The sequence below is a fragment of the Stegastes partitus genome, unplaced genomic scaffold (assembly GCF_000690725.1).
Source record: "Stegastes partitus isolate 25-593 unplaced genomic scaffold, Stegastes_partitus-1.0.2 Scaffold1233, whole genome shotgun sequence".
NCBI lineage: Eukaryota > Metazoa > Chordata > Actinopteri > Pomacentridae > Stegastes > Stegastes partitus.
This window is the reverse complement of record NW_007578964.1, coordinates 177,193-194,810: the sequence shown is the minus strand read 5'-3', so window position 1 is coordinate 194,810 and position 17,618 is coordinate 177,193. Positions and strand designations below refer to the sequence as shown.

Sequence of the window (17,618 nt, the reverse complement as noted above, 5' to 3'; positions counted from 1 at the left end):
AGTTTGCTGATTTCTGATGGAATGAGTGGTTTTTGTTTTTTTTAAAAGACTTTTATTTTGAAGGGGCGTCACTTTCTATCCACATGTTAGGTGCTCTAACATGCATATTTCAAGTATCTTTAATATTCCTGAGATGCTGTCTGTCAAACAGTCTCAAATTTCAATGTGCGAAAAAACAAGCGGAAAAAGGTTCAACAGGTTTTGTTTTTTTGTTTGTTTGTTTTAATAATCTCAGAAAACATTGGACATATGAAGCTAAAATGTCCCAAATCTCTTCCTAAATATCCAAATATAATGCTGTTAAAATCTCAGGCAAGTCAGAGATGATCGAGCAGAGATTGTTCCGTCACAGAGGCCTCAGATTTAACAGATTTAAGCCAAATGCAGTGAAAATACTAAAATGGAAATCAGATTGTTTTAAAGGCTTTTCTAAAAACTCTTCAAAATCACTCTTGCTGTCTTTAGTAATTAACGTTTTGACCAAAAAAGTCCCCAAGGACAAGAAAAAACCCTTCAAGGACACGCTAGAGGTGCAGCTGTTGTTTTTGTCTGTAGATTTGTATCATCTTGTTTAGTTCACAGTGATGTAAAACAACAAAAACAGTTTTAGCTCCAAATGAAACACTGGTTTGTTAAATTAAACATACGATGAATTGATTTTAAATCAGAATTAAACTGTGAAAGAATGCAATTAGCAAATGGGAAAGCCTGTAGTTTAGCATATAAGAGCTGAGTCTGTTAAATAATGAGACTAAAGCTGTGATTTTATCTCATTTTAATCGAGCAGAATGAAACTTTTAGAGGTTTTTTATTTTATATTGAGAAGAAAATGTCCGAAAAATGTGATATTTTCCCCAAATTTAACTAAAGAAACTGGCACAAATGCTGAGAGACGGATTCATTCGGTGGGTTTATCCAGATAAAAAGCAGAGTTGCACAAAAGAGAAGCAGCGATTTAGTGAAACGTCTCCTGCAGCGAGTTACGTAACGCTCATCAGACGCCCTGCAGATCTGCACTCAGCTGGTAGCGGCGAGGAGTCACCTTCACCCTCCCCGCCTTCGCTTTGTTTGTCTGTTTGGGTCCGTGTTGTTTTCGGCCGACGCACCTTAAAGGGGACGCTAATTGAATTAACGGTTAATTAGAAAAGCTTCCTGGTGGCTGATGAGAGCTGAGGCGGAGAGGGCAGGTAGGCAGGAAGGAGTGGAGGGAAGAGACGCAGCAGGACGAGTCTGAATCAACGAGGAGGAGCTGATTGTTGTCGAGGTAAATAAACAACAGGAATCATTCAGGAGCTTCTCCTGATGCTTTAGACACAGTTTAGACTAAATGCTGCAAACAAGAATCTCAGCGAGATGAAAACAACAGATTTAATCTGTTGTTTTAGGGGGAAAAGTCTAAATGTTACCCCCCAAAAAGTCAGTTTAATAAGGAAAAAGTGTATTTAATTAAATTCTACGAGGATTAAAACCTTTTTTCTTGCTTCATTTAAAGAGTTATAATATGAGGATTAAATCATGACTGAAAAGGAAAGTTTATTATAATATGAGGATTAAGTTGATGGTTTCTTTTTAATGAATATAAAATTATACTTTTCTGCTTCTAAAACAGTCATTTAATTATAATTCCTATTTTTACTTCAATATTTTTATTTTAAAAGTCATGATATTATTTAAAAAATGTCAAAGAAAAGTAAGATTTTTTTATTATGTATACAAATTTCAACATTATATTTCTATTTAATGTATTTATTATAACTAAANACGCAGCAGGACGAGTCTGAATCAACGAGGAGGAGCTGATTGTTGTCGAGGTAAATAAACAACAGGAATCATTCAGGAGCTTCTCCTGATGCTTTAGACACAGATTAGACTCAATGCTGCAAACAAGAATCACAGCGAGATGAAAACAACAGATTTAATCTGTTGTTTTAGGGGAAAAGTCTAAATTTTACCAAAAACAAGTCAGTTTAATAAGGAAAAAGTATATTTAATTAAATTCTAACAGGATTGAAACCTTTTTTTCTTGCTTTATTTAAAGAGTTATAATATGAGGATTAAATCATGACTGAAAAAGAAAAGTTCATATTATGAGAATTAGGTTGCAATTTTTTTATTAATGGAAAATTATACTTTACTGCTTCCAAAACAGTCATTTAATTATGATTCTTATTTTTACTTCAATATTTTTTTAAGTCATGATATTATTAAAATAAAAAAATCAAAGAAAAGTAAGATTTAAAAAAAAAAGAATAATTATTATGTATAAAATATACAATATTATATTTTTATTTAACGTTTTAAAACATTAACAAAATTTTAAAACTTTTTAAAATTAATTCTATAAAATATTATTTAGAAATTAAGTTATTGTTCATACAAGATTATTTTTCAAAAATGAAGTTGTGCATTTTAAGTTGTTTTACTTTTATTTAAAAAAAAATCAAAATCAGGATTTTAGGACGATTATTAATTTTAGAGTAAAAAAAATGTATCATATGAATTGTGACTAAGTAATTGTGACAAGTAAATACTTTCAAAATACAAAAAAAGTGACAAATATTTTCATAATTTGCTGCAATATGCAAATGAACAAACTGTTCAAAGTGATATTTATGAGCTATTTGAGCTTTGTTTGAATTTTATAAGCAGCTAAATGGAATTCAACCAACATTAATTCTATTATTTACATCAGTAAAGGTGCTAATTGACGTGTAAAAAAGCTAATTTAAACTTGATTTTATATATTTCAGATTAAACTAGCCTCCTTAAAACTCATCTGCTTCCATTTCATTTCCATTTCCAATTGAATTTCTCTTCTGGGATGAATAAAGTATTTTTCATTTCATTCATTTCATTTCATTTCATTTCATTTCATTCATTCATTTCTTCTTTGTGGACTAGAACCAGCTCCTCCTCCTGGTCTGGGTTTAACCTCCGAGCCAAAGTCGCTGCCCTGATTGATCGATCATGTGATGAAGCCTGAGCGAGTCGTTAGCGCCTGCTAATTGCACTTCTGCGGCTCTATTACACAGCTGGTTAAGGAATGCAAATCGCTGATTGTAATGGAGAATTACACAATCTGAGGCTGGAGACGAGGTTGAGATTAAAGGAGGCTCAGCGGGACGCTCAAAGACTCGCCCGTCAGTGACCCGCTTGTTTGTTTGTTTGTTTGTTTACTACCTGCAGATAACCCCACACAGATCTCCAGCGTGTCGGTGGCCATCAAGGTTCTGGACGTCAACGACAATCCTCCGTCGCTGACGCACTACCTGGAGGCGTATGTTTGTGAAAACGCCAAAGCAGGGCAGGTACAGAGACATGAAACGCCACATCTGGGGTTCTTTAGAGATGAAAAACCTTTTAAAATCAAATCTGAGCCACATTTTAAGCTACTTTTACTTCAGCTCCAAAGATAAAGCTGCTTGTTACTTCACAGGACACACAAAATGCATCATAATCTTATAAAATGATTTTAAAATATGATGGATTAACCTTTGTTGAAGCATCTAAAGCAGCTAAAATTAACCAAAATTCAACTTGCACATGTTTGAATCTGTAAAAACGAATATTTCTATTATGCACATGTACTTTTATCTGTGATATTTAAGCACGTTTTTAGCGTTAAATTCAAATGTGAGCTACATTTTATGCTACTTTTACTTCAGCTCTACAGGAAAAGAAAGAACTTTTACCCCATTATTACTTCACAGATGAAGATTTACACTCAAAATATAATATAATCGTAAAAAACGTCACATTGTGAGATTGAATAACCTTCCAGCATCTAAAGTCGTTAAAACTACACAAAATGTAGTTTAATTAAGGAATCTTTAACGAGAACACTTTTATTCGTGATATTTAGGCATGTTTTTATAGTTAAACTCAAATTTGAGGAACATTTGATGCTAATTTTCTTTCCGCTCCAGAGGAAAGTACAGGACTTTTTACTCCCCTGCATCTATTTTAACACATAAATCTATAAGTTATCTCACAGATGTTGATTTAAAGCACAAAATATATAATAAAAAATACACCCTATAATATTGAAATATTACAAGTTGTGATGGATTAACCTGCAATACATGAAGTGGTTTAAATAATTTGTGTACAGCAGCAGAGAAGCTCATTTTTCTGTCCTCTGCATGTGTTGTGCTCAACTTTTAGCAGAGAAAATTAAAGGTATTGATGCAAAAAGTATGTTAGAAGCTACGGATTCTTGTCGCCTCAGTTCTACTCTGTTATTATAATATTATTTATTATTGTTCTGTGTCGCTCTGTGAAGTCGTAGCGGGACTGAAATCTGATTCTGTCTGTCGGTTTCCTTGCAGCTGATCCAGACGGTGACGGCGGTGGACCCGGACGAGCCGCTCGGCGGACAACACTTCTACTACAGTTTGGCTCCGGAGGCCGCCCACAACCCCAACTTCACGCTGAGGGACAACCAAGGTACACGAAGGAGCTCTGGACGGGGTCGCAGCATCGAAATACCTCCAGTTTCTCACAGTTATCCTGGAAGGGGGACGCTTGAGCGTCCATCAGAAGACAGCTTTAGCTTAGTTAGCTCAGTGTTTCATACTGGAGCCACCAGCCGGGTCCCATATGGTCTAGCGGTCAGGATTCCTGGTTTTCACCCAGGCGGCCCGGGTTCAACTCCCGGTATGGGAACAACAGGTTTACATCTGTATTTGTCAGAATCATGACCAGCAGCAGCTCTATCCAGTCCAGACCTCCAGACTAGCTTGTTCTCCGGTGGAACCAGCTGAGACAATCCAACCACCATTTGTTGTTGGTATCAATCAACCCATCGCTGCTTCTTCTAGCCTAGTTTTGCGCTGATAATTAGTGATTTTATTACCGGGTTCGACTATTTTATAGATTAGTTCATTGTCAAAGATGCAAAATGGCCGTTTCATTCATGTTTATTGCGTTTTGGCAAACTGTCGGAGCAAAATGTAAGCAAAGGATTAGATGTTGAAGTGCAAAAGTGAACTCCAGCAGGATAAAAACCAACAAAACAAGAAGGTTTATTAAGTCAGTGGTGCAACTTCCCCAGATATATCCAGCTTTCTGTCAAATTCTCTTAAAGTGGAAAAGTTTGGTTTGTAGTTAAACAAAGTGCAACATCGACGTATTGGATATTTTACCAGCATTGGATTTAATAGAAAAACACAGTCGTCGTCTTTAGTTGATATTTACGGGGAGTTTGTCGCGTGACTCGGAAGCGACTGCAGGTTAACAAGACGTCTTAATAAGTCGTGTTTCAGTCACTGTTTCATCCTCAGAAACATTTAGTGGCCTTTTGACCTTTAAACCAACAAGACACAGCAAATCCCTGATGTGAAATTAGGATTAAAAGAGCAAGACGTCCTGAACAACAGGGTTTTTACAGTTTGAACCGTAATTAAACTCCAGTAAAAAATCAACACAAACCTCAGATGTCTTCAAGTGGTTCCGATGACACCGTTTGGGTTCAGCACCTGGTTTGGCAGCAGCTGTTTCACCTGTAGAAGGAAAGAACTTGTTTTTTTAAATAGAAACTTGCATTATTAAGTGGAGCTCTGTGCAGACGCTGTGCTGGTGAAAGGCGACGTCTGGCAGCACAAACTTTCACTTCGTCGCTCATTTTCTCTGCGAGTTCACCCGTTTTCACACGAGTGAATTTAACCTAACGAGACCTTGAGACGTGTCGAATGTCACTCTGAGGTGCGTTTATGAACTTTAAATCACGCACGAGCGATGAACTCAGTCGCTCTTTTTTTATTCGCGTTCGAGTCATTACTTTCCCCCCGTTAATGATCTCTTCACTTGATTGTAATTAGTTATTCATTAGACGCCACAAACAGCCACAGCGGTGCGTAACGGTCGCATGTCAGAGCCGTTAGACGTCCGTTTATGGGTGAGAAGAAACGGAGCTGATGCATGTTTCCACGGCGACTTATTTTTAAAACAGTCTGGCGTTTGGAGTTTGGTTTCCTTTAATACCAGCAACACGACAGATGTGCTGTTTTAAGGTGGTTCTCCGACCTTCTGGTTAGTTCATGTCATGGTTTAATAGGAAGGAACACAACCTGTACGTGGTTCCTGCTTGGATTCTGGAGGATCAGATGCTTTTATTTGCTTGTGTTTAATATAATCTGTTCTATTTGTATATTTTACGGACATTTTTGATAGTAATTTAACTGCTTGAGGTTTTTTTTTAAGCCTTCATGTCTTAGGAAGTAATTTTTTGGGACATATTTTACTGTCTGTATGTTATGTAAAGTAGTTATTTGGTGGAATTATGCTTTGAAATTCAGAGTTAAGGTCACTCAGTGTTTGGGGGTCTTTATGAAAGAGTTTGCAAAACTCAAAACATACGTCTGGATCGATTATTCGAGTCCAGTATGATGTGCACAGTTTCCTGGTTTTCATACTGGTTGACCGTCTCGGTACTGTTGTCCTGCTGGGTTTTGAAGGTGGTTCTTTTCGAGTTGTTTGGTTTGCATTGTCGCCTCATAGCAACAAGGTTCTGGGATTAAACCTGGTGGCTTCTCTATGTGACGTTTGCATGCTTTTCTTGCGTCTACGTGTTTTTTTTCCTCCAACAGTCCATGCATAGAAGGCTAACAGGTAAATCTGGACTGGCTGTAGCTGTTGACTTTACATGGGGTGTATCTACAGCTAACGGATGGATGGATGGATGGATGGATGGATGGATGGATGGATGGATGGATGGATGGATGGAAGGATAGAAGGATGGATGGATGATGGATAGATGGATGGATGGATGGATGGATGGACGGATGGATGGATGTCGGGAGAAAACGCTTCAAGGAATTTTAAGTTAACTGTATTAAAACCTGTTGACTTATTATTGACTCCAGACTAACTGTTTCCCTGGTTGCACCGCTGTGACCAAAAAGCCGAACACTTGCTTATCGATAGACGCTACAATTTACCGACGTTCCTTAAACGCCTCACATGCGAGCTACAGTAGACGCTGCTGGACAGTTGCGGGTCACTCCAACAGATTTTTGACTAAAAATACTTCACAAATGGTGAAACAAAGTGTTCTAATGTCAGATTTATCCAAGTTAAAAAACCAGTGATTTTATCTACATGGACTGTTTAGTATCTGTAGAGTTTTTTTGCGAGTGGAGCTGATTTTAAATGCCAGTACCTCAGTCGATCATGTTTATTTATTTGTGGGAAGTCAAAATCATGTTTGTGATTAGTTTGGAATTTTAACGCACACTCTCTCTCAAGTCCAAAGCCTGGCTGCAGCTCTGCATGACAGAACTAATATTTGTATCTGGACACTGCTAATGAGGCTATTTTGTCTTATACGCTGACAGTCATAATGAATGTTGCAGCTTCGGTCATCATCGCTGAACACACCTTCATCCTTTGACCGTCCCTTGTTCTGCACACACACACAAACACTGCAGACTCTGAGCATCTCTAATATCTCTGCGCTCCAGCTGAACCTCTCGCTGACCCCTCTTGTCCGTTCTCCAGACAACACAGCGTGGATCCTGACTCGGCGCGGAGGCTGGTCGCAGCAGGACCAGACCGTCTTCTACCTGCCCATCTTCATCTCCGACGGCGAGCAGCCGGTGCAGACCAGCACCAGCACGCTGACCATCCGGGTGTGCAGCTGCGACCACGAGGGCAACGTCATGTCGTGCAACGCCGAGGCCTACAGCCTGCCGGCCAGCCTCAGCAGAGGGGCCCTCATCGCCATCCTGGCCTGCATCTTCGTCCTGCTGGGTGAGTCAGGAGAAACCAGTTTACAATAATCGAATGAATCCTCACCTTGGTTGAGGCAAACAAAGGGTCCTTGTGGTCAGTCAGAGGTCGACAAAAGCAGCTTCACTCGAGTGGTTCAAGGTGCGACTGTTGGGTCTTTATGTCGAGATACGAAGGCGAAATGAGAAGTATTGTTGTTGTTGTTGAGTCAACATGGTGGAAAACGTGACACGAGACTCGTCCGACTACAAGGATACGACAGGAAAGCACTTACTACTGATAAAAAATATAATAATCTTAACTTTAGACCTCTATAGCACCTTTTAAAACCAGAAGTGACACAGCGCTTTACAGACAGGCCAAGAAAAGGAGGAAGAAAAAGCAAAAGTGGGCAAATAGAGTTAAACACGGTAAAAGGTGCAAAATATAAAACACTCCAATGGAAACAAATAAAGTAATGAAAGTGTCACATCACATTAAGGACCAAGAACAAGTCGAAAAAGAGAAAATAGAGGGTACAAAAAAATTAAATAAGTAAATCAATTTATAAAAAGTTGTAGAAGAGAATAAAATAGACGACATCACGTAGAAGCAAGTCCATAAAAGTGGCTTCAGATCTCAAACAATAAGCAAAGGCGACAGCGAGGAGGTTTTCTTTCTGGGATTAAATACAAACACAATGTTGGTTATTTCTTTCAGACGCATCGTTTCTTTCTAAACTTTCGCCTCCGACTTTTTGCCAGTGTCGCATGTCCAGAGCTAAACTTTTCAAACTTGTAATTTCCCCAGAAGATTTTAAAAAACAAAAAAATTCTAATTAATTTTGGACCTCTTCTGACTAGAAAAGTAACGAAACCGTGCAGGAATAGTCCTTCGTTTCTTAAACATATCGGTAAGAGAGCTGCGGACTTTTAACGGTCTGGAGAAAATGTCGCCTTTTCGTAGACGGAACGACTTCGCTCAAATCTGGACTTTGTTTGCAGATTTCTTGGATGATGCAAATCGAAACAGTAGATGAACAAAGGAGCGTATCATGTATTGCTCTCACTTGTTTAATTTCATGGACAGCTGCACGAACTGAATTGTTGCATTTATGTTCAGTTTGTACGATTTAAACATTGAATTCATGCCATGTGCAACTCAAGCTATTGAACCTCCATAATCACTCACGTAAATGTTTAAATACGCATTCTGTATTTTTTTCCAGCTCATAAAACCTGTTTGTGGCAGTTTTTAAAGATACCTTTAAGCACCACCTGTAGCGAGCTAGCATCAGACAGCTAGCATCTGAGTAATTTTAGCCAACAAAAAAAAATAGGTGCCATTGACCAGAACACAATTATTCGGAGAGTAATTTTAGACTTAAATGACTGTGAATAATGCTGACAGGCTTTAAACATTCAGTTGCATGGCATTGTAAAGCTTTAAAAGCGTTGCTATAAGCCTCCGCTTTGTGGCTTTATTTTGTGATTTTTGACAAACAATTCGGAGGAGCCTCGGAGTTAGAAAAACATGACGGATATCCTCAAATTTCTGATTAAGTAACTGCAAAGTGAACAGATCGATTATGACAGGTTCCCCCTGATTTGGACTCAAGTTTGAGGAACGGAGAAAGTCACATCCCATCACGTCCAGACTTTAAATGTCATCCGATGTGGACCTTTACCGTACGACAACACTCACGGTTGGTCTCAGGTCAGACGAACGCTTCATTGCCAGGTCAAACGTGAAGGTGCACCAATGCAGAAGGACATCGTGCACTTTCCATTAGCAGCGGGGGAACGTTTTTTCATAGCATTTTAAACTTCTGTTGTGAAACCAGCGATGGAGGGCGAGCCTCGACTAACATCACTGCAGCGCTTCGTTTTACATCCTGACCTTCCTGTGCTACTTTAATTACCTGTGATAACCTCATCTGGAGCGCAATAATCAACCTCAAAGCTAAACAATAAAAGCAAAATGCACAAATATCTGCGTTGTACCACCTCCGAACTGTCACAACAAATTGAGGGTAAAAAATCAGAGTCTCAAAAAAAAACGAAGTCGTCTCCCAGTGTGACAGGATTAAATATGGGTTTCTTTTCTCGCCCTGGCGAAAAAGTGCCGCCTTCATTAGCACCAGCTGCCCTGTAGCTTCACGCTTTCTTTTCCCCCGGAGGCTGACATGGACCCACTTTATCTCTCCCTGCAGTCCTGTAACTGTGGGCAGGAGGCCTCGGCAGGTCGACTCACTCTGCTCCTCCGGGAGGCAGCAGTAAATCGGCTTCAAGCATCTTTGCTCGCTTAGACTGTGTGAACGCCTTACTCTGAATAGATGTAGTAATTCTGCTGTAAATGGAGCTTTGTTTCCTGGAAAGTGCTTTTTATACATTTGGTTTCTTCATGCTGACCATATGTGTCAGACGTTGCTGTTTATGTGTAACACTGCAACGGGCTCATGATAAATAAGTAAATGTTAGATTACCTACGACAGCGCTGAACGTCACGGGTAGTTTTAAAGCTCATGAGTTCAAAAAAGTTCAATAAATCCTACGAATGAAACACTAAACACTCAAATTACAGTTTGATGAAGTCATTAAGTGATCAATTCTGTGTTTGTCTGCTTAAATCCACAAATTAAAACATTAATTAACCCCCTGACTCCCAAAACCTGCTAGGAAGTATATTAAATATGTAGTTTTGGGGTTTTTTTAAATGGAAAATTATACATTTTTCGGAGCCAGAAACTATTAAAAAACAAAAAAACAATTTTCAGCTTTCGTTTAAGCAATCGTGTGTGGTTCTGTTGGAAAAGTTAACCAAATCTAAACTAAAAAACTGTGATATTTCATCAAAATCACTTTGTTCTACATGTCTGTTTTTTTTTAATGCCAAAAAATAAACCTTTTGCACCAAATTCTCTAAAAAAAAAAAACAATTCTGTGTTTTTCAGCTCTATTAAAAAGCTACGAGCGACTCAGCTGTGACCAGCAGTATTCTGTAGGTTGTGTTTACACAGATCAGGTAGGAGACGGATTCGGCAAGGCGTTAGGCAAATTAAATGTATTTTTTTATTTATTTGATTGTTGCATTGCTCGCAGCTGGTCTCCCGTTTTTTGCAGATCTGTTGTGCGTTTCGTTTTGCTTTTGGAGTTTGTGTGATGGTTTGTTGTCTGATTTCTTTTTTGTTTTCTTTATTTTTTTCGTCATGTTTGTCGGTCTTTGTGTAGGAGTTTATATGGCCGTGCAGTTGGTCCCACTGTGACAATGTGCCGAAGCTTGGGGGTTTGTGGGTTGATGCACCAGTTGCGTCGTTGGTTGTCTCCTCGCTGACTCTTTCTTATTTTTCTTTCCAACAGTGATGATCCTGCTCATGCTCTCCCTGCGGGCCCATCGCAAGAAGCCCTACCTGTGCGACGAGGAGGAGAACGTGCACGAGAACATCGTGCGCTACGACGACGAGGGCGGCGGCGAGGAGGACACCGAGGCCTTCGACATCGCCGCCATGTGGAACCCCCGCGAGGCGCACCACCACCTGGGCAAGATGCGGCAGGACATGCTGCCGGAGATCGAGAGCCTGTCGCGCTACGTCCCCCAGGCGTGCGTCATGGGCGGCGGCGGCGACAGCAACGTTCACGGTTACGTGCTGGCGAAGCTCCTGGAGGCCGACATGGACCCGTGCGCCCCGCCGTACGACTCCCTGCAGACCTACGCCTACGAGGGCGAAGGCTCGGTCGCCGAGTCGCTCAGCTCGCTGCAGTCGGGGACCTCGAACACCGACCACGAGTACGACTATCTGAACGACTGGGGGCCTCGCTTTAAAAAACTGGCCGAGATGTACGGCGTGCTCGAGACAAACAGTCCTCCGATGTGGTAGGACGGAGGAACCGTTGCCTTTTTTTTTTAACCTTAAACCAACAAACAGAGACGAGAAACACACCTGAGAAGTGACAGAACAAAGCCGGGGTGCGCTCACACCCGTGACTGTTGGAAACTCCTGCCGAAGCCTCGATTCTCCACAGCCTTGAAGGCCCGAGATGCCTGCAGCAGCAGTGTGAGCTGGTTTTAAATCTCCCCCAGAGAGGGGCTTCAGAGACAGGCTGGATTTGGCAGCCTCGCGGGGGCCTTGCTGAGAATCGGCTTCAAAGCACATGTTAACTCCCCTGCCTGACGCAGCCACAAGCAGAGCCCCTTTGGTTCAAAGTGTTGAGCGATTTGTGCCGGAGATAAAAAAACAAAAAAACAAAAAAAACAAAAAACGAGGACTACCTTACTCACCGCAACACGAGGAGACAAACTCTGAAATCCACTTCGAAAAAGGAAAGCGAGGAGGCGTCACTGCTGCAAATCGGTGTCTTTTTGTGTGTGTGTGTTTCATCTGTGGCAGGTCTTAATTTATTCCTTTTGTTCCGTGTGCTGTATTTATATGTTTCGCTAAATTATTTGGGGTCTTTCAAAAACCAACACTTGTACTTAAAACTGCCGGGGAAACCTTTACGTATATGTTGTAACATACATGATGTTTTCAGTCCGTGTGAAAAGATGCATCTCTGTCGGAGAGGTGGCGACGCTGTAGCCCCGTGTGGGTTTTCCGAGTTGTTGTTATTGTTTCCGTCTCGTTTCTGAGCTCCGTGTGTCTTTCTTTTCCCAAAAACAAACATAAAGCAGTTATCCATTCACGAGGATCAGAGGAAAGCCTTCTGAAAATATCTGGATAAGCTTCAGCAGACGGTTGAATCTTACCTGAGATGATGTGTAGCACAGCGGGAACGTCTGCACATGGACGAGCACACGACCGATTCGCCTTTTTGTTGGTTTTTGTTTTTTCATATTTCGGATCCACCGCCGTGCCAACCGGGAGTCCGACAGCAGCGAAGGCTCGATCTGTCCCGTTAGAGATACCGTGTTGCTTCTCTGCCACCACGCGAATGTGGCTTTTAATCCTCCAACCCTGTGGACTACAGAGACATCGATAATCTGCATTAAGTGCCAAATGTAAAAAGGACAAAAGAGACCATTTTTGGAAGACGAATAAAAAAAAAAAAAAAAGAAAGAAGAAGCAAAACACACAAACACCAAAAGACAAAAAAAGGATTTTTCAAACCGGGAGGAGGGGACGCGGGGGGGAACATTTTGATAATTCAATTGGGTGGAGTTTACTTGAAATCTATGTGGTCAGTCATGCCGCAGTGAGTGGTATGTGAATGTAGATAACTTTTGTATTCTTGGTAATAAAAAGCTAAAAAATCACGCTACTTGTCTTTTCTCCTCAAAGAATACTTCCTGTTTGTTCCGGCTGGTCGAATTTACCAAAATCAGACGTGAGTTTTCAGATTTAGAGTCCAGCCTTGATTTGCTTTCGTCACCAAGTTTGAATATAAAAAATACTTTAGAAGTAGACTAAAGTGTTGTAGGAGAAGTTTCCCCATGACACTAACCGCATCGTTTTGCTGCTTAAACCCAACAAAACAACAAAACTAAAAGTAATAGTTCCACATTGGACGCAACCCCTGGTCTAGTGGATGAAAAATTCATACTGACCTAAAACTCCTTACGTTACCTTTTTTTGGCTCTTTCAAAAGAGCTTTTACCTTCGGGAGAGAAAATGCTTTTCTTTCAAAATGTGCATGCAGATTGGTAGCAGAGGAACAGAAATTCCAGGAGACGTGGTTGCATTTAAGGCAGATTAATGTGCTGGTACCAGAAAACCATCAAGTGTCCCTGGATAGAGATTCCTAAAGTGGTCAGCGAGACGGCCCGTCCAGGCAGCTTTGTTTCTGCAAGACAGAAAACATACAAACAGCTGTGTTTCCATTTAACTGTCAAGAAAATTAGGGAAAGCCAAACCTGAGTTGATAGAAATGAGTCAAAAATAATCGAAAAAAGCAAAAGCAGCTCATCAGCCATGTGAGTTAAATGTTCACATCTTCAGAACTTACTGCGAACACATGCTACAATCTTTGACAAAAAGCCAAAAACCACCTCAAGTGAGAGGATATCGAGAAATTAGGGATGTTTTTTAGACTTTTGTGGATTCCATTTACCTTTTTTAAACTATAAAATATACACAAAAATACGTTATAAACACAGTGACCACGCTAATGAGTTCAGTTCTTGGTTGTGTCTCAGGCTGGTTCATTCTCTAATGTACACTTTGGTTTGGTAAGGAAACAGTTTGGCACTGGCTCGTGTTGACTCACCTCCATTCACCAGGTAGCTCCAATCAAAAGCTCAACATAGGTGTCTGGTCCTTGTTCAGGTTGTTTTCTTGGTTTTTAATGGTAGTGGTCGGTCATAACCCAACCAAAGCTGGAGGCAGAAGGCTGTAATCAATCAAGACTTAAAACAAAAGTTGAACCTCAAAAACACACCTGACTGCAGCCAATCTGAAGCTTTATCTCACCTGGGCTGATTGATAAGCTCCGCCCACCACCTACAAAGCAACAGAAGCACTAACATGACAACTTAAAGGCTCTACTGCTCAACCTAACAGCCTTAATGGGAGCTACAGCACGTCAAAAACAAACCGGAATCATCCTTTAAAGCAGCCCGAGTGGCGAGAAAACAAAAAGATCCCCTCTGAGCGTCTCGGCGGTGAAAATCTTCAGAGTAGTTTGGAATAATAAAGTGCTTCTGTGAGCGGCGCAGAGCATTATGCGGCGCCCCGGAGCATGACAGGAATGTAAGTCCTTTCAAAGATAAAGTAGCTATTTAAAATTGCAATCATATGCTAAATTGTCTCAGCGCAGATGATTCGGTTTTCATTACAGTTTCCCTCAAAGTGCTTAATTTGCTTGACTTATTTTGTTTTGCAGCGGCGACGTTGAGCATTGATTAAAAGCTCATCCCCGCACCTCGAGCCTCGTAGGCACCTCGCAAAATCGTTCCGTCTGATCGGGCTCACTGTAACATTTACACGAATATTTGCCAATGGGAATCAATCAATTATAAACAAGAGGCTCGACTTAATTGCTTATGTCAATCAAAAATGATACCAACAAAGAGAGAGAGAGGGGGGGGGGGGGGGGGGGGGGGGGGGGGGGGAGGAAGGAAAAAGATGGAAGGAATTCAAGAAGTGGGCAGCAAAGGCTTGGAGAAAGCAGTGGTAATCTACACCACAAGATATTTTCCACCACTTTGAATTTCCATTTCCATTGTCAAAACAAATAACAAAGAAATAACTCTGAATTCAGTGGCTCTGGCTTTACCTGCTGGGTGGCATTCAACAGTGAAATTGCACAGCAGATGAGCCTGCAATATTTCGCGGATTTAAATTTTCACTTAAATGCATTCGTATCCCCGGCATGCTGAGCAGAACACCTCGATTACACACTGGGGATTTCTCTTTAATTTGCCTCTCTTTGTTTTAGCCTTGAACACTCCACAAAGGCTCTTTTTTATTGATCTTCCATCTCAGTTTTCCCAAATCATCGTTGTCTCTATTGGCCGGTTTGGGAAGTTTTTCTGCCCTCTGGAGGTGAAAAATTAAGGATGCAGCTTTAAATTCTACAGTTTAAATTAATGTATTAAACGTAAATTGTCTTGCCTGTTTATACCGGTCAGCGTTAATCGGATTGAGATCTGGTGAATTTAGAGGCCAAGTCCAACACCTTTAACTCTTGGTCATGTTCCTCGAGCCATTCCTGGACAATGTCTGCAGTGTGGCAGCGAGCATTATCCTGCTGAAAGAGGAAATCAGGGAATACTGTTGATATTGCAAATTTGCAGACATGTAGTGGCTCATAATGGTGCACAAAATACATATTAGACATAAATAAGAATAGATTTTTCACTTGCAAGTCAACAATAGGGCTGCAGGGTGGTGCAGTTGGTAGCACTGTTGCCTCGCAGCAAGAAGGTTGCCGGTTCGCGTCCCGGTGGGGGCACCGGAATCTTTCTGTGTGGAGTTTGCATGTTCTCCCTGTGCAGCGTGGGTTCTCTCCGGGTTCTCCGGCTTCCTCCCACACAGTTCATTGAGGTTAATTGGTGATTCTAAATTGTCCGTAGGTGTGAATGTGAGTGTGCTTGGTTGTCTGTCTCTAAGTGTAGCCCTGTGATAGACTGGTGACCTGTCCAGGTGAACCTGCCTTCACCTTGAGTCGGCTGGGATAGACTCCAGCCCCCCATGACCCTAGTGAGGATTGGGCGGTGTATAGATAATGGATGGAAGTCAACAATAGCAAAAAAAAATAATCTGTTTTAAATTTGGGGGGAATCCATCCATGGAATCTGTTTATTCATTTTCTTGAAATTTAGATCAGACAATTTCTAACTACTCTTGTGACGCCACCTCGACTTTAACATTATATTTTGCTGCCACAACAAACACTTCAGTATAGCTACCTTCTCCCACAAGTTTCAGCCAAAGATCCAAAAAGAAAGGCAGTTTGTGTCTCCTTCCATGACATAATATATCTCTACCAGGGCTGGAACCAGCTGAGGCCACGTAATCCAGGACGAATTTTTTTAAAAACTCACTAGTTCAACAAACAGCCAAACCAAGATGACACAAGTTGCTGCACTCTGATCGGTGCAGAGAAACTTCTTACGTTTAAAACGCAAGAAAACTCAAACATACACATCTAGAGCATATTTTAAGACCCTTTAGAGATGGATTTAAGAACTCGTTAGTTCTCTTTTAAGAACCAACAGCCACAACTTGTACGTATTTTAAGACCTTGGACTCGCTTTTTCCAAGTTTTAATCACTTTTTACCAATCAATACTTCTCCGCTAACTACCCCGAGGTTGTGAAATCCAGGATAAATGCAAACATAAATCTTATTTACCACATCTGGAGCATATTTTAAGACCATCAAAAGATGCATTTAAGGACTCACTAGTTGTTTTTTTAAAGACAATAAGGACAAAAAATGCAAAAACAAACAGCCACATCAAGATCAAGCTTCGATTCCAGTGTTGCTGTACTAATAATCGATGTACTAATGTACTGTAATAGAGAGAAATTTCTTACAATGTTTTTTCGTCCACCTTAAACTAGTGTGAGGAGACTGAGACATGCACTGAAGTTTGTCATGTGAAACAATGGAAAATGCTCAAAATACTTCTCCACCATGGCTGCAAGCAACTGGAGGTTGTGAAATCCAGAACAAATTATAAAATGCAAGAAAACTAACCACAAATCTCATTGACAACATCTCCAGTGATTTTCAGACTTGCTAGTTCTTTCTAAAGGCCACACCGACGTCGTACTTTTAATCGAAAGTCGCTGCGCTCTGATTCGTGCAGAGAAATTTCTTCCGTCACCTTTTTGAAGCTGAGACTCACCATCTTCGAACCAGTAAGAGGAGACGAAGAAAAACATCAACGAAAAAAGTTCAGACTTTGGCAGAGAATAAAAAGCAGATGAGAAAATGTGTTTTCAAGAGCTTTGCAGTACCAAAAATAGACATAAGAGCAAGCGGGTGCTTCAAAACGACACCACAGTTCATGGATATAAATGAATAGTCAAAATTATGAGCTGTTTTTTTAATTAAATGTGAGCTTGTTCATTATTTGGTCGCCTTTATCTCGGATTCGGCTCGGTTCACCTGAACAGACTGCACAGGAGGCAGCGGTTTCTCTCCTGGCTAACATCTCCTCGGGTTTGTTTTATTTGGCTTGTCCTCAGTTTAATTTATCTTTTAGTGAAGTTACAACTCCGGCTACAAGTCATCACGCTGAGCCTTTTAAAAGATTTAACAGCCGCTTGTTTCAGCTCCTTGTGCGAGAAAAGAAAAACCTCGTGTTTCTATTTCGGGAAGCATCCTCGAGTTTTTATTATTCTGCGAATGTTGCAGGGAACCAAAGACAAGAAGGATCTGTGCTCGCTGTGACCTTATTCCCATCACTTCTCGCTATAAATCTCCAGTATTTGTCAGCATCTAGAGCTCATGTCCTCCAGTCTGTTTC

At 40.7% G+C, this 17,618-nt stretch overlaps 1 protein-coding gene and 1 non-coding gene across 2 annotated transcripts in view; both read left to right on the top strand.

The window, feature by feature from the left end:
- The window catches only part of LOC103369061 (cadherin-20), a 37,806-nt gene extending 24,849 nt beyond the window's left edge, over window positions 1–12,957 (top strand). The window contains exons 8-11 of the mRNA XM_008297660.1: window positions 3,187–3,308; window positions 4,329–4,446; window positions 7,498–7,749; window positions 11,067–12,957. Of these exons, the coding sequence (XP_008295882.1) occupies window positions 3,187–3,308; window positions 4,329–4,446; window positions 7,498–7,749; window positions 11,067–11,584 (1,010 nt within the window). The 3' untranslated portion in view covers window positions 11,585–12,957. The remainder of the gene's footprint in view (window positions 1–3,186; window positions 3,309–4,328; window positions 4,447–7,497; window positions 7,750–11,066) is intronic.
- trnae-uuc (transfer RNA glutamic acid (anticodon UUC)) lies at window positions 4,594–4,665 on the top strand. Its single transcript has one exon. It is a non-coding gene; the product is annotated as a tRNA-Glu (tRNA).
- Window positions 12,958–17,618: the final 4,661 nt, after the last annotated feature.